At 42.7% G+C, this 27020-nt stretch overlaps 1 protein-coding gene across 1 annotated transcript in view; it reads right to left on the reverse strand.

Annotated features, from left to right (window-relative positions):
• Positions 1-27020, reverse strand: part of CDHR1 (cadherin related family member 1) — a 553828-nt gene that overhangs the window by 264078 nt on the left and 262730 nt on the right. The window contains exon 11 of the mRNA XM_086920154.1: positions 25376-25579. Within this exon, the coding sequence (XP_086776280.1) occupies positions 25376-25579 (204 nt within the window). The remainder of the gene's footprint in view (positions 1-25375; positions 25580-27020) is intronic.

Consider the following 27020-nt stretch of genomic DNA (forward strand, 5'->3'; position numbering starts at 1 on the left):
GCGCATGCGCATCGACAGGCGAGACCTAAAAAGGCTGTTTATCACTACCAGGACATGACACACATTTTACTTGCACATCACCTGCACCTAGGGCTATTTAGGGCCTACCTTATGGGTGACCTATATGTAGTAAAAGGGGAGTTTAAGGCTTAGCAAGTAGTTTTACATGTCAAGTCAATGCACGCACACAGGCCCTGCATTGGCAGTCCTGAGACATGTTTGAAAGGCTACTTCTGTGGGTGGCACAAGAATCACTGCAGGCCCACTAGTAGCATTTACTTTACATGCCCTTGGTAAGTGGGATGCCACTGTACAAGGGACTTACAGTAAATTAATTATGCAAAACAGATATTAACCAATCACACAAAGGAGAGAGCACATGCACCTTAGCACTGATTAGCAGTGGTAAAGTGCCAAAAATCCTACAGCCAACAAAAAGAGATTCAGAAAAATAGAAGGGACGAGGCAAAACGTTTGGGCATAACCCTCTTAAAAGGGCCAGGTCCAAAACATAGAGACAAGCTGCAGGCATCAAGTGGCTAAGGCAAGGAAATGCCAACTTTCTAAAAGTGGAATTTTCAGAATTCTAATTTAAAGTCCGACTATATAATAAATTAAGATTTTAGAATAGGATTCCAGAGACACCAAATATGGATTGCTCATCTCTTCCCCTTTGCATTTGGAAATTGCACTTATAAAATGTATTAAGGCAGCTCCAGTGTTATCCTAGGGAGAAAATGTAAAACTTAAAGTACATGTCCTACTTTTTAAATACATTGCATCCACCCCTTTGGACTGTCCTGGACCTACCCTATGTGTGACTTTATGTATTAAAAAGGAAGGTTTGGGCCTGGTAAATAGTTTATTTTGCCAGATCAAATTGGCAGTTTAAACTATACACAAAGGTGCTGCAATGACAGGCCTGAGAGATGTTTAAAGTGCTACTTGAGTGAGGGGCAATTCCTTATTTCTACAAAAGTCAACAAGCACTGGGTACGTGAACATATGCCTCTCCATTGCGAGGCTGCACTGGGTATTTTAGCCTACACATGCTTTTGGTACAGTAGGCATGTGATGGAATATTGAAGCATTTAACCCCTTCCATGCTCATGACGAGCTCAGCTCGTCATGAGGCACAGTTGAGCTGTGCTGATGACGAGCTGAGCTCGTCATGACACCAGCAAATTGGCAATTTTCAGCACAGGGGAAAAATAACCACAGCAGCGATGTGGTTAAGGACATACTCAATATATTCTGGTTGTGCCCAGACATATGATGCTTGTGCTTGGCTTTTGTGGTCACACAAATGTGGACATCAATGCCCACTCCAATACTCCCATATTTACCAGTACATCAGGAGAAGAAATTTCTCAAACTTGAAAATATTTTCCAGGTGGAGATAAAATGAAGGTTCCATGTGGTAACATGCATGTCTGCAATATGTACAGCTGAAGATTATTTGTTATAAAGACACTCCAGCAGACCTGTAGAATTGTAGGAGTATGGATGATAACTTCTGACTGGCATAGATTTCTGCTGGTAGATGTAGAGATTGTTGTAAATGCACTACAAAATACAGATCTATGCTCATTTTTAAACCCACAATACATAGATTTCTGACTTTTAAATGATTCTTTGTGAAATCAGACCTTAAACAACTATATAATGCAAAACAAAACTGCCCTAGACTAAGAAAAAGTAAACTTACATGATGGCAAGCGCTCGACTCAATGTTAGGGGGTATAAAAACAAAAAATACATATTTTCTTTGTAATAATTTGAGACATATGACCATGTGACTGAACTATAATGAATCTATGTGATATGAAATAGGAACTCTTGTGAACTCAAGAACAATATAAGCCTTGTATGACAAGTTGGACCTTTCACTAGTATTTTATGCCACTGACAGCAGTGCGATAACCAAAGACATTAGATCATCCACAGGAATCAGGGGGCCCATTCTGGTTCTCACTCATTCCTAAAAATCGCATCAAGCAATACTAGACCTTTCTGAAATAATCCTCACAATGGCTACTCTGGCGTTTTGTATTGATCCTATTCATCATCTCCTCTGTGACCACTTTCATAAATAGTCACTATGCTTATCACATCAGTTTTTGCTTTTACTTTTGTAAAAATTCATAAAGCTTGAAGGGGGCGCAGATCTTTCAGGCTCCTCGCAGCCAAAAGCTGGAATATGCTTCCGATGGAGCTGCGTCACGAACCTTCTGAGGCCAAATTCCGAAGAGCTCTTAAAACTCACCTCTTTCGCTCAGTACTGATGTAACCTCCCTTTTCTGGCCATTTCATACTTCTCACTCAGCGCGGGGACACGCCGGGGCGCGTAACTTGGCGCTTTACAAAATTCCATAATAATAATATTAATACCTTGAGCTACATTGTTAGACCTGTCAGCCTTCAGGTGGTCTTCCTCCAAGCATTTTGCCATCTCCGCTCCTGTTTTCCCTAATTTATTTTTGTTGGCTTTAGGGATTTGTGTGCTTTAGCCTTGCTGGCCAGCGTTAAAGTGCTTGGGCTCACTCCCTAAACATGATTAAATTGTTTTACACCTGATTGGCATATTTAATTTACTTATAAGTCCCTGGTAAAGTGGCATACAATATACCGAGGTCTGCAGCACTTATTGTGACACCCACACATGTAGCTCTTTATAACATCTCTGACCTGCCATTGCATCCTGTGTACAGTTTTAAACCGCCAGTTTGACTTGCTAAAAAAAGATTTTGCCAAGCCGAAAACTCCCTTTTTTATTGCATAGGGCAGAGTGCATTGTATTTAAAACGTTGGACATGTACTTTTAAGTTTTAAATGTCCTGGTAGTGAAAAACACACAAATTCATATTTCTCTACTGAGAGGCCTACCTGTCCTATAGGATAACAATGGGTTACCTCATTACATTTAATAAGGAATAATGTTTGTATGAGAAGAGGTAGAATGTCATGTTTGGCATCTAGACAATTATAATTTAAAATCCTCTGTACTGGTAAAGTTGGATTTTAAGTCACAATTCTTGCCTAACCATTTGGTGCCTGCAGTCTGAATCCTGGATAACATGACTAGGTGTAGTTGGCATGTGGCCTTTGTGTATTCCCCCCAGACACTAATACAAAGGGGGAGTAGGATGGGAGGGCGGAGCGGTGCATAGCCACAATTGGATTTCAAGGGAGCTGCTTCAGAACACACACAAAACACTTTACAATAGCCTTTGTGAACCCAGACCATGTGTAGCTTGGTCAGGGAGGCAGGAAATTCCAGAACCATCTGTGGAGGAAAACTCCAGACGTATATTACACTTCAAAGCTGGCACCAGGTATAAACAAAGGACTCTTAAACCTATTCTTTAGTACACTTCTGGATCTGTAAACACTATAGAAAAAGAACTGCTAAAGGACTGCCATGCTACTTGAGGCCTGCTCTGCTTTCTGAGAAGGAAGACTGGACCTGCTCCCTTCATCCCAGGCAGAGTGACTGCAAGAGTATGGTGGCTGCCTTCCTGTTCTGTACTACAGGGACACAACAAGCTCCAGAGGCCTACCTGCACCTGACCAGCTGACCTGCTGCACTGGATATGACTAGACCTGCAACAGGGCCTGCAACTGGAGGTGCCAGAGCCCGGCTGGCCTCTGCCAAAGTGAGTTCCTGATCCCACAAGATGTGCTTCCCCAGGTCCTGAGCCCTTGGCTGGTATCAGTTGAGCAACTCCTGCAAAGAAAAGGAGAAATCCTGCAGTTTTGGGTTCTTTGTGAATGCGAACAGGTCTGCTAATACTGAGATCTTGCCACCCGTGATGACCATCAATGCAAAGGTGACTCTTCATGTTACAGAGACAACCAGCGACAACAGGCAACATGAGATCTACACTTTGTGCTAAAGCACCAAAAGCCTGCTGTGACCGCCAACATGAAACTCCAGCAACGACCATCTGTGACCCCCGACAGGATTTTTGGGCTACAGTGACGATAGTCTGCGATGCCCTGCCTGCTCTTTACGCTATAGTGCTGACCATCCATGACTCTCTCCCTGTTTCACACGGTACTATTCACTGTGAACTGGACTCTTCGCACTGGACTTTGAAGAAGTAACTTTTTCAGTTGTACTAACCTGATCCCTGTCTTTGGCTAACACTATATCACGGTCAGCCTAAACCTGTGATTTCTCCCTAGTCTAGCATGACTAGCAAGTGGTGCTTTGTAGTTTCGGGCGCTATACTTGCCTAAATCTCTGAAATTGCATATCTGCAGTTCTACTAATTGGCGTTTTGTCATTTTGGTCTCATTTTATTCATTAAATGGTACTCTAGTTTTGTAAATTGGTGTAGAGTTCTTTCTTGTGTTGTGTTTCCACATTAGTACTGTCTATTTGCATCATTAACAATTTACACATTGCTTGTAGGTTAAGCCTGACTGCTTTTGTGCCAAGCTACCAAAGGGTTAAGCACAGGTTAGTTTAGTGAGTTTGTGCTTCACCCTGAGAGGGAATGTAGTTGTTGCTTGAGAAGGGTTCACACCACATCAGCAAAAAAAACAATTTTCTCATACAATAAATTGGAAAAGGGATCTATGACTCATCACCAAACATAAGGCTGGAAGTAACAAGTTCCAACTTAGATGCAGCTTAACTGGCTCTATTTTTACTGACCCTGTTAACCCAGTGGACCTGTTGCCTCTTTTGATCACCTAGGTATACTGATTAGGGACTCCCTGGCTCCATTCAAAAAGATGCATAACTTTGTTGTAATCTTTGACAAAGACCTTACCTTCAATCTTCAAGTTGTGCCACCAACAAAATACATGTATTTGTCCTTCACCAGAATAATATATTACTGTCTCTAATACTTCCCTCTTAGAAAAACACCCCTGGTTCAAGGTATAATTACTAGAATACCATGTACTTATGGTGACCAGCAAGGTAGCTGACCAAGTTCCAACATGAACACAGCTATGCTCCCCCTTCATATCGGATCAGTGAGTGTAGATCTACATCAAGCCACCATTGAAGTCTGCTTCACTGGCTACCCATCAATCAACAAATGCTGCTAAAGACTTGTTGGGTCAATCACTAGGCACTTCTGAGTCATACCCACAAATTCCTTTATAATATGTAATTCTTTCAGCATCATCACATTTCCAAACATCTTCATGGACAGGATTTCTCACTTTGGGTCACCCCATGCATATCTGAGATCTGAAGGAAATATAATAAAGCTTTGCAATAGATTGAATATCCTTCTCTTCAGTATGGATAAAAAGCTAGGTTGAACGCACCATGGTGGTCATCCATCTTCAATGTGCAGACACAGACAATACCTCTCATTACTATATATTGTTGCCCAATCAGTTGCCTAAGACACATCTGCATCATCTACCAATCTGCTTCTCTAAGAAGGCTTGATAATCTTACTTCCCTGTGAAGGACTGTTTTAATACTTTATGAGATAGAGATTCTAGAATGGAACGTCATGATATAGGTGGGTTTGAAATGGTTATGGTTAAGGTCTGACAGTTCAACTGAATTTGGCAGTGGAGGAGCTCCATGCATGTCCCTCCTTTGCTACCGTGGAGCTCTATTGTGGTAGTAAACTTTTCTGAACACTCCTGATGATTCCAGCGTCATTACTACAATTTTTTGACAAAGAGCTGAGCTACATGGTGGGACTCAGAACGCATTTTGCCACTAGTTTCCTTGAAGGCTGGTTGATGCTTTCAGTGGAACAACAATACTTATGTTCATTCAGGCTGGTGCACGGAACATAATCTACGTTCATCCTGTGAGTACAGGGGTAAGCGCGCACCATGGCAAGTGATTTATTTTCACTCTCCCCAAAGACTAGTTCACAGCCACTTTATTCCTCCCCTGTGCCAGTGCGGCTGCCATTTCCTTGCCACTGAACATCATGCCAGGCCTCTGATGGAAGTTCAATGTAAGTGGTCTGGTATATGGGCGCCTGCCATCTTGGAGGACATTTAAGTATAATCTACTGACAGTTTCTTCAGCCGGCAAGTGGCCATTACAGGGACTACGCCAACTATATGGGTTTGTAATCTCACATTTCCACTGTGCGTCATGACATCAGGCGGCCATCTTAGATGTACAAGGGTTACATTTTTGATGAATGTGCAGCGGTCTATACATAATTTTCTTGTGAACCCCAGTATTTGGTGCAGTTGCAGGGCGGTTGTTGTAAATTGTGGGAAGCAGAGGTGCACACCAGGGAGAATCATCTGTTTAGTAGCTGCATAAGTTTCCTATTGGTGATTCACACACCTTTGCAGAACCTGTAAGGTATGGAATTTTGCCCATTTATTATTGGATGCCTATGTTGCTGGGAGCTGCGTGTGTGAGTGTACTGTTATGTGCACACCTTTTCATGTTTATGGCAGTGCTAAATTCGACTTCTTTGTGCGTTCACCAACTGTGATGTGCACACATGTTCTGTAAGGCCAGGGATTGCTTCGACATCTTTGTGTGTTCACTTAATGTGATATGCACACATTTTTCAGAAAAAGTAGTGCTGGTTTGGAGGTTTGTGTGTACGTCTTTGTGGGTTCACTTACTGTGATGCGCACATTTCTGGTATGCTGCTATTAACCCGGTGGTATGCACACCATTTTTTGGAGCAGAAACTTTGGTGAATGTCTTCTCATGATTTGCACACCTTTCAAGTGACATTCTTATTTTGCTTTGTTGCATTTTATATGGACTCAAATAATTTCACATTTTGTATACATGGCACATTTGACTGTTGTCTGCAGGTTCTTTACTAAGGGGGGCAGAGTTCACTATAAGTGCTGCATAGCCCGAGGTGTCTTTTCATCAGTCATCCTCTTGCTCTGCGTGATGTAGGTAGTAGCACCTCCACCTTCATTCTTGGATTCACCGCGACAAACCACTGGTCAGGTGTGGAGTGTGGTATGATGCTTTTGAGACCTATTTGGAGGCAATTGGAGCATAGAGATTAAGGAAAAAATGTCTGCTTCCACATTCCCTTGGCTTTGAGGGTAGGTCTGTGTTCAAGCATTTACTGGAGTTATTGCAGGATGATGTGGAAGAGCTACAACAATAAGCGAAAGCTGTGAAGAATCTCAAAAAAAGGTTTGACAAACTGCCTAGTTTTATGGTTTTAAGGAACAAATTCTTCAAACATAAGCAAAGTGCTGGGGAGAATGTTGACACTTATATCGCTGTGCCGCGTAGGTTGATTTCTGAATGTCAGTTTGACAATTTCCCGGACCAACTCATCAGAGATCAATTAGTTTGGCACTGTAAGGAAAATATATATTCAACAGAAACTATTGGCCATGGGTAACCCGTCAATGGAATGAAACTATCAAGGTGGCCAAAAGCATTGAAATTTCGCATATTTCTGTAAGGGAACTGGAGGATAGACCTGTTGAAGCAGATAGTGTTGTAAAAGCCTTAACAGGGAAACCTTGTCAATCTTCTAATCAGAGGAGGAAAATAGATGTGTCCAAAAATATGAAAGAGCAGAGTTCAATCCCAGGGAATTCTAATTCTTGTTTTCGGTGTGGCAATCACAGGTCAGAGAAAGTAGGTGCCCTGCAACCAATGTCCCATGCAACTTTTGCAAAAAGGTTGTTCATTTTGAAAAGGTTTGTCTGAAAAAGAGAAACAACAAGACGTCTTTTGCATGTGCGCGTTATTTAGATCTAGAGTCTGATTCCGAGATATGTGGCATGCAAGATCTAGTACTTGAAGCTGGCAATGAGTTCAAGGGGGAGGAACCTAGGGTGGGCGGTCTTTCCACGTGTGTGTCGATCTCATGGTTGACATTCTGGTGAGAAACAAGGTTTTGAGGCTCTTTTGCTAGAATCACCAAAATTAAACAGCAGTTGTTCACAGAAACCCGGGGTGATGGACCTATCATGCCTCCGGATTTTTCCCGTTTCATATGAGGCCCCCATGAGTGAGCTTATGGGGGTATATCAAAGATGTTATGGAGTTTAAAGGGAGAAAGATCAGAGGAAAAGTGTATGTGGCAGTTAAGGGTCTCAATATTCTTGGCTAGTTTCATCAAGGGTTGTTCTCAATGATTTGAAGCTGAGTGCCAAAGAACCGGTCCTTGTTGTTGAATGTGATGAGGTGGCTCTAGAATGGATTAGGTTTTTCCTTTTGTGTTCGGTGAGGATCTTGGTAAGATTTGAGGTTTTAAACACAAAATCAAGATGTAGGAAGGTACACAAGCTTAGAGGGGTACCCTTCTGTGTCAGGGAATCTCTTGAAAAGAAACTCAGAATGTTGTGTGAAAAGGGAATTATTGGACCAGCTGAATCTTCACTGTGGCTTTCTCCCTTAGTTAGTGGCGTTCAAGGGGTGTGGTCAATTGCGAGTGTGTGTTTGGACCTTAGGTCTCTTAATAAGGAATAGGGGTAAATTCTCATCCATTACCTAAAATTAATGATATGTTTGCTCGCGTGGCTGGTGCCACTGTATTTTCCAAACTTGACCTGGCCTCCGCCTATCATCAGGTGGAAGTCCATCCTGGTTTTATACACCTGAAGCTTTTATTTCAGTAATTGGCACTTTCCCCTCTCGTTGGAGGCTATTTCGGTGGCCTTTGTCTTTCAGAGAGCCATGTAAAACTTGGTTAAGGAAAGAGAGGTGGTCCTATTCTTCCCGGACAATGTCCTAGTATTTGCAATGAATGTTGTAGCCCACAATGCCATGCTCCAAAGATTGGTGGGAGTTGTCAAAGAGCATGGAGTTGTGGTGAGAAAAAAGAAGAGCAACTTTTTATGCACAGAGGTGGAATATTTGGAAAACTCTCTAGCTAAGGACAGCTTTAGACCCAGCTCTGGATTAGTGGAATCCATTGTTGGTTCACCGCCTCCTTCTGACAAGGTGAGAGTCAAAGCTTTCCTTGGTATGTGTGAGTTTTATCCTCATTTTATCCTACTTTTGCAACTAGGGTGAGGCCCATTAGCAATTTACTCAAAAAAGCTACCAAATGTGAGTGGTGTACGGAATGTTCTATGGCTTTTAAAAAGTGAAAGAAATACTGAAGGAAGAGGAACAGGTTCTTTCTAGCCCCCTTCAGGAGCAAAATGCAAAAGTACTGGAGATCAACCTAGCTCAAACACCAGGAAACACAAACAAACCCCCACCAACAGAAGTATCAGACAACACAGGTACCTTGGCCATTCCCCCAATCGATCATTGCATTAAGTCACCTAAAGCAGCAGCCCCACTATCCAAGCGGGAGAGAAAACGCTTGAGAAAGTCCAGGAATGGGAAAAACTAAGACGGGCACAGAATGTAACCAGCACAATGAAGGAGCAAGACACGACTCAAAGTGAAGACTATACAACATCAACAAACATCGAGGATCGTCAGCCCAGAGGTCAAAATGACTCCATCCATCAACCAGATCTCCACCTCAACAAGTCAAATTCAACCCATTAATAAGATCACCACCTCAATAAGTCAAATTCAACTCAAAACAGAACATTTACAGCCAGTAAATGTATACAGCATATTCAAGCCCACCGAAAAGGACGACTCAAATCACTAAAATCACCCCCATATTGGGAAGTAATACGCCAAAAGTCACCAAAATCAGCGTAAAGGATGCCATCACGCTCAAGGGCGGTGACCGTGAGGTCAGGAGCAACATAAAATCAATAGACAATCACCGTAAGGGAAGTGGCACAGCAACGACTGTAAAGAACAATGGCAAACACACTCAAAACATCACAGACAATGTTCAAATGCCCAAAATCACTGCCCGATCACTCCGGAACAAATTACGGAGGAAAAAGAAATCAGAAAGAGTGAGGAAACCGAAGAGTGGCCGATCTCTTCTGATTTCACTAATGACAACAAAAAGTTGGACTTCATCCCCCACTACGTCTAAAGGGGAACCCACAACATCCTCAATAGAAGCGTATTATTAAAGCTATTTAAAGCACTGCCTTCCTTAAGTCATATTGACACCAGCAACTTGGAAAGCATGGAGTTTAAGAATAACTCGGACCAAACCGGTCACAAAATTACTACAGAAACTTTCTTTGACAATTCGGGCGGCAGCAGAAGTCATTTGCAAGATGGGCATAAACATAAAAAAGCTTGCTCCCCCCATTATCCAAGCCCGTTACAACAACCTAACCCACCAGAGAGCATACTGAGAGGCGCGAAAGGCCCCCGATGAACACAGCACAAAAAGAGCATAGTACAAAGCAGAAGGAAAATCACTATCATCTTCGCTCAATGAGAAGCAGTTAAGCACACTGGTCATCGGCAGTCAAACATAACCGGAACCATCGATGGAATGGCATGAATAAATTCAACTAGAGCAAAGAAACCAGACAATGATTGTAACATCTGCTCTTGGAATGTCAATGGCCTAAGCACGAAATGAGAAGATCCTGATTTCATTAAAGTCATTGAACATTAGTTCCTTCTTCTCTTCTAAGAGACAAAGCAGACAAACCCTTCTCCAATTGTGGGATATAAAGAATATCTAAATCCGGCAAAAAGAGAATTGAAACACGGAAGAGCAAAAGGAGACCTCTCCATCTTTGTTTTGACTCACATCTCATGGCAACTTTCTGAAGTAGATTTAGACTCAACTTGGATGTCATGCATCAAATTAGTGGCCTCGCCTATCTTTAGCCTGCTAATATTGAAGGTCTACATCCTCCCTTCACCAAAACAAAAGATATCAAGTATCAAGACTTTAATAGCAACAGTAGCCACTCTCAAACTTGCTCACCCACAAGCCAACATCATAATGTCAGGAGATTTTAACATGAATCTATTAAATGGCAGCAAAGAGAAATCCTTCGGTCATACTCCACCCAGCAAATGAAGTGACACATATGGTAACAGATGCGCATCCCTGCTGGAAGAACAGTCAATGTGCGTACTCAACAGACAAGTCTTGCCGGGGTGTGTTTCAGCATACACCAGGGTCACGCAAAAAACAGGATCAACCATTGATTACACATTTACAGATCAGGATATTCTCCCTTACATCTCAAATTTCCAAATTAAAGAAAGGACAGAAAGTGAGCACTATCCCCAAATCCTATCTCTGCTCATAGGGATGGTAAATTTACTAGCAGACAAAGCAACGTCCCTACAAACACAATGTTATAACTTGAGTATGAGTATGAAATAGGCTTTATTTCGATAAAAACATATCTTAAAAGCATAAACATGAAGCAATACTTTAACATCATAAAAAGATTCAATTTACATGAACATGAACACCTAGGTGCCAATTTCCCGCAATTCTTCTAAAAAGTACACATATTACATCAATAATAAAACACAAAATAGAAGGATAAAAACTACTTGCACATAAGAATGAAATCACAGATTAAATATTTTCTCTAAGCCTTTTCAATCTGATAGATCAGGCCCATCTCAAAAACAATGTTATAACTTGAAACTACTCGCTTGGAAAAGGGAAAATATCGGCAATATTATGGCCACATGCACAGCGCGCTTGGAGAGTTTCAAAGTCGACCCATCACTTATAAAGGTCTGGGTATCTTTCACTTATGAGCTAAATGAGGAATTCACAAAACAATGCATCGGCTGCAAAGCAGGAAGATTAGTGGGGGCAGCGTGGTTCACTAACCACCTAAAGAACCAAAAAAATCAATTGAATAAACACTTAAGACAACTACGGACCCTAGGGTAAGACTCGCCACAAGATATTATTTCCTTAATATCAAAATCAGGAAAAAATATAATAAGGAGCATCAAGGCGGTTAAGAAAGACTTTGGAGATTTTCTCTGAGCAAAACTCCACCATGCCAGCAAAAAAAGAGACTCAAAGCTTTTCTGGGAAGTCATCAACCAGTTATCAAATGGCAAGAACCGCCACTTCAACTCTGAAATAATGAAGGACACCTGGAGAGCGCATATTGAACGTACATACAATGCTATTCCACCAATTGACATCCTAAATTATGGAGTCTCAAATGCAGGCATAGCCCACAATTCAGCAAAGTTAGAACTATCAGATCTCACCCCGGAGATTTCACTAGAGCAGGTCCTCAACATCATAAGAAACCTAAGGCCTGAGTGAGCTTCAGGGCCTAACGGTCTCCCAAATGCATTATTTCAGCATGACCCCTCATTTTGGTCTGGAATCCTCACTACGCTGTTCACACATGTGCTAGCATCAAGCACAATCCCGGACTCCTGGCGAGGAAGCATCTTAAACCCAACATACAAATCAGGTTCACTTGAGGACTCGGCTAATTACAGAATGATAGCACTAATTGACATTGAGGCCAAGATTTATGCTTCGAATTGCTGGTAGATCTAGTAGATTGGGTGAGCCATAAGAATCTGATGCCAAATACGCAAACCGGATTTCGGGCTGGAATGGGTACCCTTACCAACATTTCTGCGGTTACACTCCTAGCCAAACAAGCATACGCAAAATCACGCACTCTGTATGCATGCTTCATCAATCTCAAAACAGCCTTCAATAAAGTACCAAGAGCAAGTCTAGGGGCCAAAATGCAAAATTGGGGAGCACCGATCAAACTTCTGGAGGCGATAATCAACCTCTACTCAGACACGTGGGTTCAAGTAAGGATAGGAGACGAGCACAGTATAACAAGCAAGATTCCAACTAAAAACAGATTAAAACAGGAGTGCGTGTTGGCCCCCTGCCTATTTAACATCTACACTGCCGACCTTTAGAAAAATCTCCAACAAGTTGAAACTGACCCACCAAATTGGGGAACACGCCCATCACCAGCCTCCAATATGCAGAAAACACTGTTCTTCTATCACAAACAATGATAGGGCTGCAGCGATCAATGACCCAACTAGGAGCATATACAACCACAGCACAATTAACAATAAATCTCAAGAAAACCAAGGTGCTATGCCTCTCTTAACATCGGAAAGTAGGGCCAAGAGGCAAATTCATCTGGAAGCTAGATAACATACCAAGATCACAGGTGAACTCCTACAAATATCTAGGGTTCCAACTTGATTATAATCTCAACTTCAACCTCCAGCTGGACCAAGGAAAAACGAAAGCCCAACAACTCCTCTATGCCTTCAAAACTTTAGAGAGGAAGTCAAAAGGCTGTTCAACTGGTCACCTGCTAAAGGTAATTGCAGCAAAGTGTATTCCAACAATATCATATGGGTCAGAATTGATGAACACTAAAGATGCAGCCGCCGTAAATCAAGCCCAGTCAAGTCTCTTTAAGAGTTTGCTCTCTATCCCCAGGCATATATCCCAGTCTCAGATGCGACTGAAATATGGGCTCAAAAACCAGAAACCAGCCAGACAAGGAGCAATGGCCAAATATTACTGGTTGATGAGGTAAGCAGAGGAAAACACCTTAGCCCACTCTTTCTGGGCAGAAATTGAACAGCAATCAAGGCAAAACAACTCCATTGTCACTGCACTAAAAGAATCACTCGCAGATGTACACCGTGAAGAGACCTGGCACACAATTACCTCCTACTCTGTGTTCAAAAACGACGTGAACATTGCAACCAAACGAACTTCTTTGTTAATGGAAAAAATGGCCTTTGCAAAAAAAAGGCATGCATGGGCAGTGATTCAATCTATTCAGACGCTGAAACCACAACAATATCTGTCTGAACACTTTGCACATCACAAAAAACATTATCTGATGATGCTAAGGTTGGGACACTTCCCTAAAAAGGATTTGACTCCGAAATGGAAGTGCATATGACCAACAAAAGAATGCCGATTGGGCGGACAGGGAGATGAGACATTATTACACCTCCTACGCATCTGTCCCTCGCTTCTAGAAACTTGAAAAATTATCCTTTGTGAGACATTCAGGAAAAACCAATTAAGGACATGCAGAGCAGCTGTCATCGAATGCCTTGGAGGTCTGTCTATCCAACTGTCCTGCAAAGCCATTACGTTTTGGGAAATGGCAGCCAAAAACTAGATAATACACAAGAATCAACTTGAGTGCCTCTTACAATATAGACTGGTCTCTCCTCACCTCCTGAACAATTTTCTGATTTCTCCTCAATGAATATCCCAGCGTTTTTTTATGGTATTGATTATATAGTTAATACTTCTTATTGCAACTGTTGGTGAGGATTGAGTAATGACGGAAGTATGTTTTTATTCTAGCCCTTCTTAAATCACTATTTTTAAATCATTGTGCATAACAAGCTTGTACAATCTTTTATGATTTTTACAGAAATCAAATAAAAGTATCATAGACTAACTGACTATGGCTTTTCATCATTTTGACCTGAGTCTGCCTTGTTTCATCATAGTGGATGCTAGCCTGGTAGGGATAGGTGCTATTCTCATGCAGAAGGATGGTGAAAGCGGTCACACTGTAGTCTTTGCATCTAGAGTGCTATGGGAGGCAGAGTTGTAGAACAAGAGCTGTTGGCCTGCTGGTGGACCGTTGAGAAATTCTGCACACGTGTGGGGAAGATGGTTTAAGCTACAAATAGACTACAAGCCTCTGGTCTAAATTCTGGGTGGGGGTGGAAGTAAGAGTTACACACCTAGAATGTTAAGATTTCCCAACAAATTGATGCAGTAACAATTCGATGTAGACCACATCCCAGGTGGTAGGAACTGTAGCAATGATTTTCCTTCATGGTTTCTTCACAAATAGGAAGATGACAGTGATGTAAAGTTATTTGATTTGATGGATGAAGACTTTGAAGATTGCTTAGTGGCTTCTCTAAAAATTCCGAACTTGAAGGTTTGTTCTGAGGGGCAATGGATGGAAGCTATGAAGGGTGATCAGGTTTTGCAACAGGTTATAGTTTAAGGAGGTTAGCCCAGTGAGAAGGTTTTTGTCTCCTTTGTTACAACCATATTGTAAGGTGGGTGATGACAATTTGAATGAAGGTGGTCTTCTTCTAAGATAGAACAAGTTGATTCCTCCACAATCCACGAGAAACAGCATCATTATAAATGCCCTTGAGTGACAACTGGGTTTTTCCCTCACCAAGTGACACTTTCGCGAATCCTATTGGTAGCGAAGAATGGGCACTGAAGTGGATGAGATGTGGAAGAGTGTTTTGTTTGCAGGTCAGCTGAAAAGAGTCTAAAGGTGGCTACCCCACCACTCATGCCGATCGAGTGTCCCTCAGAGCCATGGATCAAGCTTGGGATTGATATTATGGGGTTATATGATTCTTCGCCGGGAGGTGCCAGATTCATTATTGTACTGGTGGATTATGGCTCAAAATGATTTTAGTTCAAGATGGTTAAATAACCTAGTGCGGGCACAATTGTTGAGTGTCTTAGAGAAATCTTCCTGACAGAGGGATTTCCTCAATTCCTTGTTTCGGTTAATAGCACACAGTTTATTAGTAAAGAACTGCAAGTGTTCTTGGAGTCATGTGGGGTCAGACACCTGAGGAGCTCCCTTTGCCACCCTCAAACTAATGGTATTGTGGAGAGCATGATCCAGGCAGTGGGTGTATGCATAAAGTGGGCTAAGAGTGAGAATTACGATGTGGTGAAGTCTCTGCATAGTGCATTGTGGTTCTATAGACCTACACCACTCTTTACCACCAAAGTATCTCCCTTTGAACTGCTGAGGAGTAGAAAGACTAATACCGTTTTCGGTCCTGCACGATGGCAAAATGGCTTAAGAGTGAGACTGATGTGGAACTGTTAATGGCCTTAGTGAAGAACAATGTGAATCTCACACAAGAAAAGCAGAAAGGCTGGTATGACAAAACAAAAGTGTTATGCTGGTCACTGTAAAGGTTGGGGACATGGTTTGTATCGTCTTCCGTCCATGTGCAGAAAGGGAGAAGTAAGTTCAGTTGTCCAGGTAAGGTGGAAAAGATTTGTGGCAATACCATTAAAGTAAGAGGTGGGCACTGGTACAATCTAGCCAAAATTGATAAGGTGGGAAAAGTGCCTGATGACTCTGAAGTTGTTCATCACAATATTTGTGTCCCTACTGACAGTCTTCTACAGGACGCATGAGCAGCCCAATGGAGTTTAAGATGACTCTGAGAAATTCCAGGTCACGTCTAGATGCTTTAACCCATAGTTAAATCTAGCAGGTTTCGTACCTGAATGAATCTATGTGTTCTTTATGTGAGTGTTTATTGTGTGGTGTGAGTGCCTTATATGGTTTTAATTCTTCCATTGTTGTCTGGTGTTGTTTTGTGACATTCTGGGAAAAGGGAAGATATGTAAAACTTAGAATGCATCTGGAATCTTATGAGATAGAAATTCTAGATAGGAATGTCACCATGCGGTGGTTTTGGAATGTTTATTTTTAAGTGCTAACAATTCAACTGAAGTTGAAAGTGGAGGAGCTCCTGTGTGTTCATCTTCCGCTACTGTGTAGCTCTATTGTGGTAATAAACTTACTTTCACACTCCAAGAGATTCCGGATTGATTACTACAATGGTGTGTTCACGCATAGCAGAGAGTCCATGACCCAGTTCGGATCTTACACGCAGCAGAGCTAGAGGCTCACGGTAGCAGCAGCTGCGGAAAGGCGGCGGCGTGAATCGCGGCCATGAATCGCGACCCGCAATCCGCGAATCGCGACCCGGGTGCTGGAAAAAGGCTTGAGGCTTGAGCATATCGTGACCCGGGTATCCGGGCTTGAAGTGTCAGGTCTGAGGACCGGCAGACCCACCGACCTGAGGCGTAGGACCCGCGTCCCCTGACCCGTGGCCAGGCGCCGGGGGAAGCAGCCAGTCTTTACCAGCAGCAGCAGCACCAGAGGTTATCAGAGGAGAGAAGCCGCGGACGTGCAGTGTGGTGCGGCGACCAGTGGCATTTTCTGTGGGTTCTGCGCTGAGTGGAGAGCTGCTGCCGGCTTGCAGGAGTAAGAGCAGTAAGAGGCAGTTAGCCACCGGGGGTCTACCGGGGGGCCGTGCCCGCCTGGTCGCTGGCTGTATCCTCCTGCCCTGCCCGCCCGCTCTCCCATTGCCTGCCGCCGCCGCAGCCACCTTCAATCTTTGGCCCCAACCTCTGCCTCAGCCACTGCCATCCTCCATCCCAAGCCTAATCCAAGAAGGGCACGAGAAAGCAGGGAACAGGGAGGAACCGCAAGAGGCGCGGTAGCAGCAGGGGTAGTGGGGGCAGGGGTTGCAGAGGTGCTGTAGTGCGAACCATAGGCACCGGGACCCGCACCCCTCCTGCTTCTTAGCTGCCAAGCCGGCCTTCACCAGCCCACGCCCTCATTCCGGACCAGGCAGTGAGCAGGGGGCGTGGTTCCCCAGGAGCAGTGGTGCAGCGGTGGATCAGGGAAGCGCATAGTGGTGCCCGGCAGCGCCAGCGTTCATAAGTGTTGATAAGTGACCAAATAGAGGCAGGGCGGCAGCTGAGAGGAACGCAGGAGACGCACAGACATTCCCAGTCCCCAGCCAGACCCTGCATAGGCCCTGCATAGCCCAGCATTGCCAACTCTAGCAAACAGGAGACTTTGTTTTAGCAGGGGAGGGCTCCTTGCTCCAAGGGACCACACGTGCAACCGGAATTGAAAAGCCTGACCACGGCCCCAGGCCATCAGCAAGAGGCCGGACCCATCTTACTAGTGAATTCACCAAACAAGCGATACAAACAAAACAACAACAAAAATGAACCACACTGCATCTTACGGCCAGATTCTCAAGAAGGATTAAATGAGGGTAATACACCCATTCTGGAAATGAGGTCAGGGAAAATGCGTCAACCCGCTGAAAGCAAAAAAAAAAAAAATCGAGTAAGCTAACCGCAGAAACCATATTGTCTTTAGAAACAGGGATCTCGCCAAGTCCTAGGGAGAGGTTGGTTTCAGCACCAACCCCCGAATCATCATTGAACCTCAGATGGAAAACCGGTCTTTTAAAAATGTTCTACTTAAAGGATCCAATGGCAGCGATTTACGCACCAACAGCTGAGGCTTGCAAATTACCAAGTCCCATCGTGCCACTTAATGCACTCTCCCCACGGACAATAGCCCATCGAACACGTTCAGTGACTGACTAGGGTCCGAACCCCCTCAGTTGCGACCAGCATCCCAATCCAAGCTAAAATTGGCATTAGTCACCGCTCAAGTACATCACGCCAACACTCCCACAGTTGTAAGGGAAAAAATGGGAGGTGGAGTCATAAAGGTCACCACAGAGGATCCCCTCGCAAAGGAAAACTGCTTAAATCCGAGTAAAAATGCAACAACCGCAGAGTTAGTTGAACCAAATGACTATACAAAGGCAACCAAGGGCGCCAAGGAAGAAATTATACTACATAGCAAGCTAACCAATTCATTTTTACAAGAAGGGGACCCATGGCTCAAACCTCTTTTTCTATCGAACGACTCTCAACTTGAGGAACTTACTGAGAGGATAACTAAGTACATAGATTCCCAGGGGAGAGCCCCACAAACAGAGCCTGGTTTTATTGACCACCACTCGAGTTCTGGCATGGTGGTTTCCACCCCTCGCTGTTCTTCAGCAAAAAGAGTCCAACAAAAACCTAGCCATAAACTACAGTATTATTTTGCCAACAAATCAACTTCATCCTAATGATTCAGCGCCGATTACGATTTCATCAGGACGCACGCTGGACTCAGAATTCAAGGACTCAAGCAAATTCCAAAGAGATCAGCCTCTACGTCATGGACTCAATCCTTGCTAAGCACCCTAGACCAAGCAATAAGGGTGCTGAATTATCAATCGGACAAAATGGAGGTACAGATTGATCTTATCAACTTAGTGGCGGGCCACATCTCGGGCATAAATGCAAAATTGGACTCACTGTCGTCGTTTTTAACAAAGCGGGGGAAATCAGAGGAACATACTTGCTTCAGTAAACAACAGTGTAACTGTGGATGCGGAAGCATAATTGAAAAGTTAGCAAGCCTCCCGGTCATCTTGACGGACATCCTAGGGGAGGTAAAACAAACTGGCAATAGTACCCAGGCGAAATAAATTGAACTTAATTTGGACAAATCGTAAACAGTAAAGAGAAATCACACGAACAGTTCTGAAGAAGTAAAGCTATAACGGATCCAGAACATATTTCAAGGGAAGAAGTTTTAGAAAGATCAGCCAAAGCAAAGGACGTAACACAGCTCACCCAACAGTCCACCATCGAGGACAAGCCAACAAAGAGGCAAAGGAAAGGGCTAGGAAGGCCAGACTAAAGTATAAAAAGCAACAAAACACAGATCCAGGTAACATCTTTCCCATGTTCAAAATGAATATCCCCCACGAAAACAAAGTTAAATCACAAAATACTTCACGATGTGGAGAGGAGAGACAATCCGGCCCTTCAGACAAGACAATTCTATCAATCTCATTAAGGGAAAGGGGTTTGAGTTCTGGAGCCACTATCACCCCCACCCATAAACATAACAACACGAGCCAATCCTCCACTACAGTCCATAACCATCTGGAAATAAGACCTGTCCTGATAACAAAAGAGCAAGAGCTGCGCCAAGGAAAAACGCAGCCTACAAACGTGGCTGTTTACGGCGCCATGTGCAGATAAAAACTAAACTAGCCCCAGTAGAAAAAACAGGTGTACCAAGCGGGCCCAAAGAGGACACTAACCGGGGCTCAAAAGTCAGAAGCACGCAGCATACAACCACAACTTCAGAAAAAAACTCAAACGAAATACAAGGAGAAACAGCAGCATCAGAATCCAAAACCGTCCCAATCCCCATGCGAATCACAGTTTTTGAAAAAGAGCGTAGATGTACGCTAATCGAAAGGGAATCAATCCTGGTTCCAAAAAAGTTAAGCGACACAGGACCATCACATAAAACAAAAAGCAATAAAATAGAGGTAGCGAAGGAAAAGCAAGAACAACAAGCCACCTCTACAACATGCAATATCAAAGAATTTCACAACTCTTTAGCTCCCAAAGCAGATTCAATACAAACGTCGAAAGAGATCCTTCATCATTCAGAATCCCTTGAGTTTAAATTAACTTGTATTCCCGAATATCCAACAAAGGGGATGAAGGACATTCTCAATCGAGGTAACCTGCTAAAATTGTTTAAGGAAACATCAGTACTGAAAGAGATAACCTCCCAGGACCTTTTAGCCGTCGAATCCCAACCAAACCGACATAATGCGGACGCTGAGGAAACCGTAACAACTTGGGCCTCAAAGGACCTGGTAGATAAGATATGGTCTGCAAGACCCCAGTTCGAAATATGGGGCATATCCATCGCACTACACAAACAACTATCTTGTAAGTAAGGGATACTTCAAGATAGTATATGCAACCAAAAAAAGGGAAATGGCAACAGAGGAAGTCAAAGCACATGCTTGTGAAGCGCCCGTGCTTCCTCGCCTGCGGCGCCAAGCATAAGGACCACAGTCCTCTCGTCAGAAAACCTGCAAACAACTGGTCATCATGGTTTGGAAAAAATGGATTGGTCTTGGATACCTTTGGTACTGTGTAACAAACCTACCTAACCCAGAGCATAATTTCTCCTTGGCAATTCAAAACGGGAAGCATCCTCAGAAGTTAAAAAGGCCACATATGTTGCGTTTTGTTCCTGGAATGTTCATGGCTTCCAAGAAATGGCTCACGACCACGATACGCAAGCCTTTTTCCAACAACAAGACGTAATCCTGATTCAGGAGTCATGGAATCTAAAACCTATCTCAATTACAGGATTTAAAGAACATCTCATATTTGCAGAAAGATTTTCAACTTTCGGGCATCCCCGCTGTGGATTATCAAACTACATAGCCCAAAAATATAATTGGGAAACAGAAGGGCTGAACATGGGTTTTAACTGGGCCCAAGTGATCAGAATTACTGAAACCCCGCCAACCGGGACTCAACAGTGGCAACTTTTAATAATCAATGTCTACATTCACCCTGATAGGAAGTCACAGAAAGAAAAACAGGCAAACTTAATATCATTGATAAAAGTGATGCAAAGAACTTACACGCGATGCCCACTGTTCATCTCTGGGGGCTTCAACCAAGACCTTGTTGGAAAAAAACGGGCGAAAGCAAAGACTGCATCAAGTAGCGGTGGACAAAAGTTAACAACCACCTTAAGGGATTTAGGACTGTCAGTTTTGAATGGCAATACAAAGGGGGACAGGCCGGCAGGTATTACATACCTGAGCGGCAGGGTCCATTCAACAATTGACTACACAATTGTAAGTAAGGAACTATTTGCAGGTATTGAATCATTTCAAATTGACCAATGCGTAGAAAGTGATCACTTTCCCCAAATAGCGAGACTGAATATCGCGCTCACCTTGGCACCAAGCCTGCCCTCTCTTCTACACCACTCAACAAAATTCAACTTAAAAAAACTAAAATGGCGCGGGGAAGGGTTGGAAAAAATTCTGGACACTGTAAAATCTTTCATGTCCAAGATTGGGCCACTAAAAGAGGAGGAATGTGTAACCGAGAGCAACTGATTCAGGATCTACTACAAAAGTTTCCAGCAAAGCTAGGGAACCAGAGTAATATAAACACCAAGAAGGACCCATGGTTCAATACGGACCTAAGAACAAAAAAAAGAAAGGTCGCCAAAGAGGTCCGAGCACTTGCTAGTCAAAAAAAAAGGGGGCTCGCGATAAACAAACGTTACCTGAAGGAAGCAAGGAGTAGCTATAGGAAGTCACTGAGGGTTGCGAAGTCCTCTTATAAGGAAACAATCTGGAATAAACTTCTAAGTGCGGGAAAACAGCCAAACAGCCGGGACTTCTGGGGCATTATTAACAATCTAAATAAAGGGGCAAAAATCCAACAGGAAGCAGGAGTCGGAGCGGAAACTTGGGCATTCCATGTGCAAACCTTGTACTGTGATACAGACCCAGGCACCATTAATGGCTTATGGGCGATACAGGTAAACGAAGAGGAAAAAAACGGAAATAAGAGTAAGGAATATAAAGAAATCGAGACCGTGGAAGAACTCAAGGGGCCCACTGAAAAGGTCAACTTAACCACCAAAAAAGAACTGAGAAACATAATATCAAGATTGAAGACAGAAGGAGCAGCTGGCACGAATGGGCTGCCAAACGCGATCTTCAAGCACAACCCGGTCTTGTGGTCAGAGACCTTAACGCCTCTTTTTAACCACATATATAAACAAGCTGAGGTCCCTGCCTCCTGGAAAGGTAATATTATTCACCTGATATTTAAGCAAGGAGACCACCGCAACTCTGCAAATTACATGCTGATATCTTTAATAGATGTAGAGGCCAAGCTCTACGCCTCTTACATTCTATCAGAGCTACAAGAGAGGATAGGACTCACAAACATAATCCCCATGTTTCAAACAGGGTTCAGGCAAGGAATGGGAAAGATAACGAACCTAACTTGTCTGTCACTCCTAATGGATATTGCGGTAACCAAGGGAGCTTAGCTGTACGCATGCTTTATTGATATCAAGTCTGCATTCGACCGGGTGAATAGAGAGCGCCTGTGGGGAAAGTTAAGGAGCTGGGGTTTGCCGAATCAACTTTTAAAGGCAATAAAAGTCCTATATAAGAACACTTGGGCTAGAGTGAAATTGGGCAATGGAGGCAGCACCACCTCGAGTATTTCTACACACCAAGGCCTCAAACAAGGTTGCGTGTTGGCCCCTACCCTTTTTAACCTTTTCCTTTCTGATATCACAAGTGTCCTGGAATCGGCTGAATGTCATCCACCATTACTGGCCAATAACCCAATATATTTTTTACAATATGCAGACGACATCGTATTGCTGAGCAAAACACCTATCGGCCTACAAAGAGCAATAAATAATCTAACATCCTATTTGAAACGGGAAAGGATGGAACTAAACAAAGAGAAAACAAAAGTAGTCCGGCTAGTAGATCCACAAAAGCTCAAGTACAAATGGATGGCGAATGGGGTAACGGTGGAAGAACAAGGGTTGTACAAGTACCTTGGAATAGTAATATCACAAGGAGCAAAACATAAGGATCACAAAGCAGCAATCCAAGCCAAAGCTCAATCATTAATTTTTGCTTACCATTTACTAAAAGCAAAAATGGATTGCCCTAATTACAAGCACCTACTAAAAGTTAAGGCAGCCCAAATTATGCCCACCTATTCCTACGGTCTAGTTACTTGGTGTTGCAAGGAGGCCAATCTATTAAATGACCTACAGATTAAAATCTACAAAGCTGTCTTTAACCTTCCAAAATCCGCCTCAGCATCGCAAGTCAGGCTTGAATTTGGACTGCAAAATCAGAAATTCCGGAGCATGAGCGGCTTTGTGAAGCTCTGGCACAAACTACGCTGTGCAGACCCAGACACAATGGACTGGCTGAGCTGGGAAGAAATCAAAAAACAAGTGGACAGTGCATCCCCGAGCACCTGGGGATCACATTTGAAATCCAGTGTGAAAGAGCTGGATCTGGAATTAGTATGTACAACTGGGTCGAACATAGCATGTTTAAGTAGATCAGCCAACGCAGCAGCAAAAAGGAAATCCTTTTTGGAGGACAAAAATACACTTACAAAACGTCGGCATGGATGGACCATCATCAACTCCTTTACTGCATTAAAACCTCAAGCTTACCTCTCATCTCATTTTAGCTGGTATTTAAAAAGAGCATTTACAGACTACCGGATGGGTCTGCACGTTTCGAAAGATTTATTACCATCCTGGAAACGCACTCAACAGACGGAGCAATGCCATCTTTGCGGTTACAAACCCTAAACTCTAGCCCATCTTCTCTGTGTATGTCCAGCGCTCATGGCTCATAGGCGACGACATTTGAAACCTATTTTTAATGAGCTAAACATTCGATCATGCAGGCACGCAGTAACAAGCTGGTTGGGAGGTTCCTCCATAATCCTGGTATGCCGGGGAGTCAAATTCCTGGCCGAGGTGAGAAAATGCCTAGGTCAAGTCGAGCAGGGGAACAAATTGTAAAAACTCTTTGAGACTCTGAGACGGCTAGAGATACCCTGGACGAAAGGTTTTAAATATTGTATTTTATATGATCACTTAGACGCTGAGTAGTAACAAGACCTGGAAATTTTATTTTTGGAACGTTATTTTACTATGTAAAATTTGTAATAATTTTAATTAATTATGCAATAAATCTTTTTGACTTGACTTTGACTACAATGGGGTGTAAGAGTATTTAATTAATTTGATCATTTGGTACTTCTGGGGCAAGGACAGAGTCACTCCCTTTATGGGTGACAGCTATCCAGTAAAGCATGCCTGTCAGCCATTAGAAGTTTTACATCTGTGTAATTCTCTGCCATAACTGCTCAAAACCATGCCGCCATAGCCCCATGCAAGTGTTGGTGAGTGGGAGGAGAACAGTTTTGTTTAACCTTGTCTGCTCTGGAATGGCCACAAACTCTTATCCAATCGTTTACCACTCTAGGTATGGTTAGAGATTTTCTCCTGCAAGGGACTTGTGCAATTCCCCTTCCAGGATGAGAATGAAAATGGATCAACACCAGCTTTTTGGGAATGTAGGCAAAGACGTTTTTCACAATGAAAAATGTTTCTCCGTGGAAAGGAAAAAAAGACAAAAATGTGTATTAGCACATTGAGTTGCCTTTTCAAAGTGAGGCATTGTACACTATATACATTTGCTTCCTGGGAATATAGCAGTTTTTAGAATTAGATTTGATTTTAGAATTTAGAAAGCGCTTTATGCCCTATGGCGCCAAGGCCCTGCCATCAGAAAGAAACAGCCACAAGAAGAGCAATTATGAGAGGGAGTACAGCTAAGTTTTCAGCATCTTACGGAAGGCTTTTGGGCAGTAAGACTAGTAATGTGGATAGGGAGAGTATTACACAGTTTGGTAGCCGCAACAGAAAAGGTGCGTCCACCCCATCTCGCTTTTCGAGGCTTTGGAAAAATCACTTTTTTCAAGGAAGAGAAGCTCAGCTGCCTTTTAGGAGAGTACCATTTAGTATTATAGTAAAATTACGACTCACTCTATAGTATTCCTGGAAAGCTGTGCCTGCCCTGAATCAGCATTTCAGGCCTACTACTGCTGTATTTCGTGAATACGGAAAATTGTAACTGTTCTTCCACCAGTGTCAATTTATGATTCCCTTGGTGTCGATGTATGACATTCTGTGAAACGCGCTTTCTGGTTCTAACTCTGACTCCATGCTTAAATCTCCATGTTCTGCCTGGAAGACGAGACTCTCTTGCTTCCAATAGCGTTCCCAAATTATGCCATGTTATCTTAACAAAAGAAATTAGCAAATTCTTCCTATACTCTTGAAAGTTCACAACAATTAAAAATTATATTAAAATAACAAATACACAACATAAACCCTCCACGGGTTTATGTTAGCAAGTTCTTCCTATACTCTTGAAAGTTCACAACAATTAAAAATTATATTAAAATAACAAATACACAACATAAACCCTCCACAAAGGACGTCCTCTCCAGAATAATGACTTTTTAAAACAAACCTGATCAGAATCGTTGACAGTAATCTTCAAGCCCCGCAGAATCTCTCCCTCTGGTGGGTGCTCGTACATTGTCAGCTCAAACCGGTTCTGGAGCCCGTTCTCCCCGTAGAATGTAGGCGGGTGGTTGTTGAGGTCTACCACCCGGATTGTCACTACTGTGAACGCATGGGCCACTACATCACCTCCAGGGGACAATTCCTCTACCTGATGCGTTAGAAAACAAAGGACAAAGGAATGATCACTTTGTGTGACTTCAATTCCGCCCTATTACCTGCCCTTTATTGGTTCATATTATGCATGTCTTAATGGTGAAATCTTACTGTTCTATCTTCAATAACTGATGACTGGTGTGGGAAATAAGGAACATATGTTTTCAGAGGAATAAATACTGTAGAGACCCTTTACGTTTGAGTTTAAGAATGTTGATAGCACGTTTTTTTTATTTCAAAGTATTTTATTAGTTTTTTTTATAAACAAATACAATAGCATTTCTGTCAAGGGGTTAGCCAAACGTAGTATGTATGCGATGGTTATAGGTACTTAAGGTAAGGTATATGTGGTTGATAGCACCTTTTTTCGCAGGCTGCCTAGTTACCGCATTTACAAGTCGGGTCCAGTCCCTCAAAATCTTTTTTATTAAATAAGATAACGCATTGCAATTGAACAGAACTTCTGACCACCGTAACAGATAAAATAGGTCAGATACACAGGTAAAGTCAAGCATTAGAGGTTCCTTTCTTTAATAGATTTTAAAAAGGAAAACAAAAGTATTGATGCCGAGTATATTGGTTGAAAACATTAGAATTTCCTGTTCATTCAGTTGCTATGGAGGAGGAATATTCTCTAAAATAGTGTTTTTGGAGAAGAAGCAAGAATACCTACATTTTCAAAGGACTTTCGACATGAGCAATTGGCTAAATATACTGCATTTTAGACTTTACTTCCCAAGAAGGATTTACTGAGAAACATGTTTCAATATTAAGACCTGTCAGCGCAGTTTCTTGATAACAGCTTAAGGATGGGACATCACAAATCCTTTTAAGAGTCAGACAAACAGCATTTTTTAAGCACTTTTGGTTCAGTAAATGACCAAACTAAGTATGACGTAAAAAAATGTTGTTAGTTCTCCACATGCATCATTAAGGTGTCTGAGGTAAACATAATAAAAATGAAATTAATATTATCAGTGGCTAAACATTATTAATGGCCCAACACTATCAATTTCACATTTGTATCAATGAGTCATTAGCTGATTGTTGTTCTTTTCTCACTATCATCACTTTGCCAGTTTCATTAGATGACACAGTATTAGCAATGTCACATTATTACCAGTGTTTCAATATCAATAGGTGATCGTATGTATTAATGTATTTCCATTATTCGTCATTCGGTAGCACACAGGGCATGGGAACTGATTGGGAAGAATCCATCGACGGATACACAAAGAAATACAAGTTTGAGATGAAAAGTGGTTGAATGTTTTTCATCAAAGAGAGGATGGGATAGAGAAGATTGATGCAAGTAGGAAGAGTTTGGTAAAGGTCAGGCGTGCAACGCCCACAGAGCTAAAAGGGCTTTAGCACCCCCCACCCTCATGTGTCTCAGCCTTGACTTCTGCAGCTTGAACTACTTTGGGCTCAGCTGT

Source organism: Lissotriton vulgaris, chromosome 5, assembly GCF_964263255.1.
Source record: "Lissotriton vulgaris chromosome 5, aLisVul1.2, whole genome shotgun sequence".
In the NCBI taxonomy this organism is placed as follows: Eukaryota; Metazoa; Chordata; class Amphibia; order Caudata; family Salamandridae; genus Lissotriton; species Lissotriton vulgaris.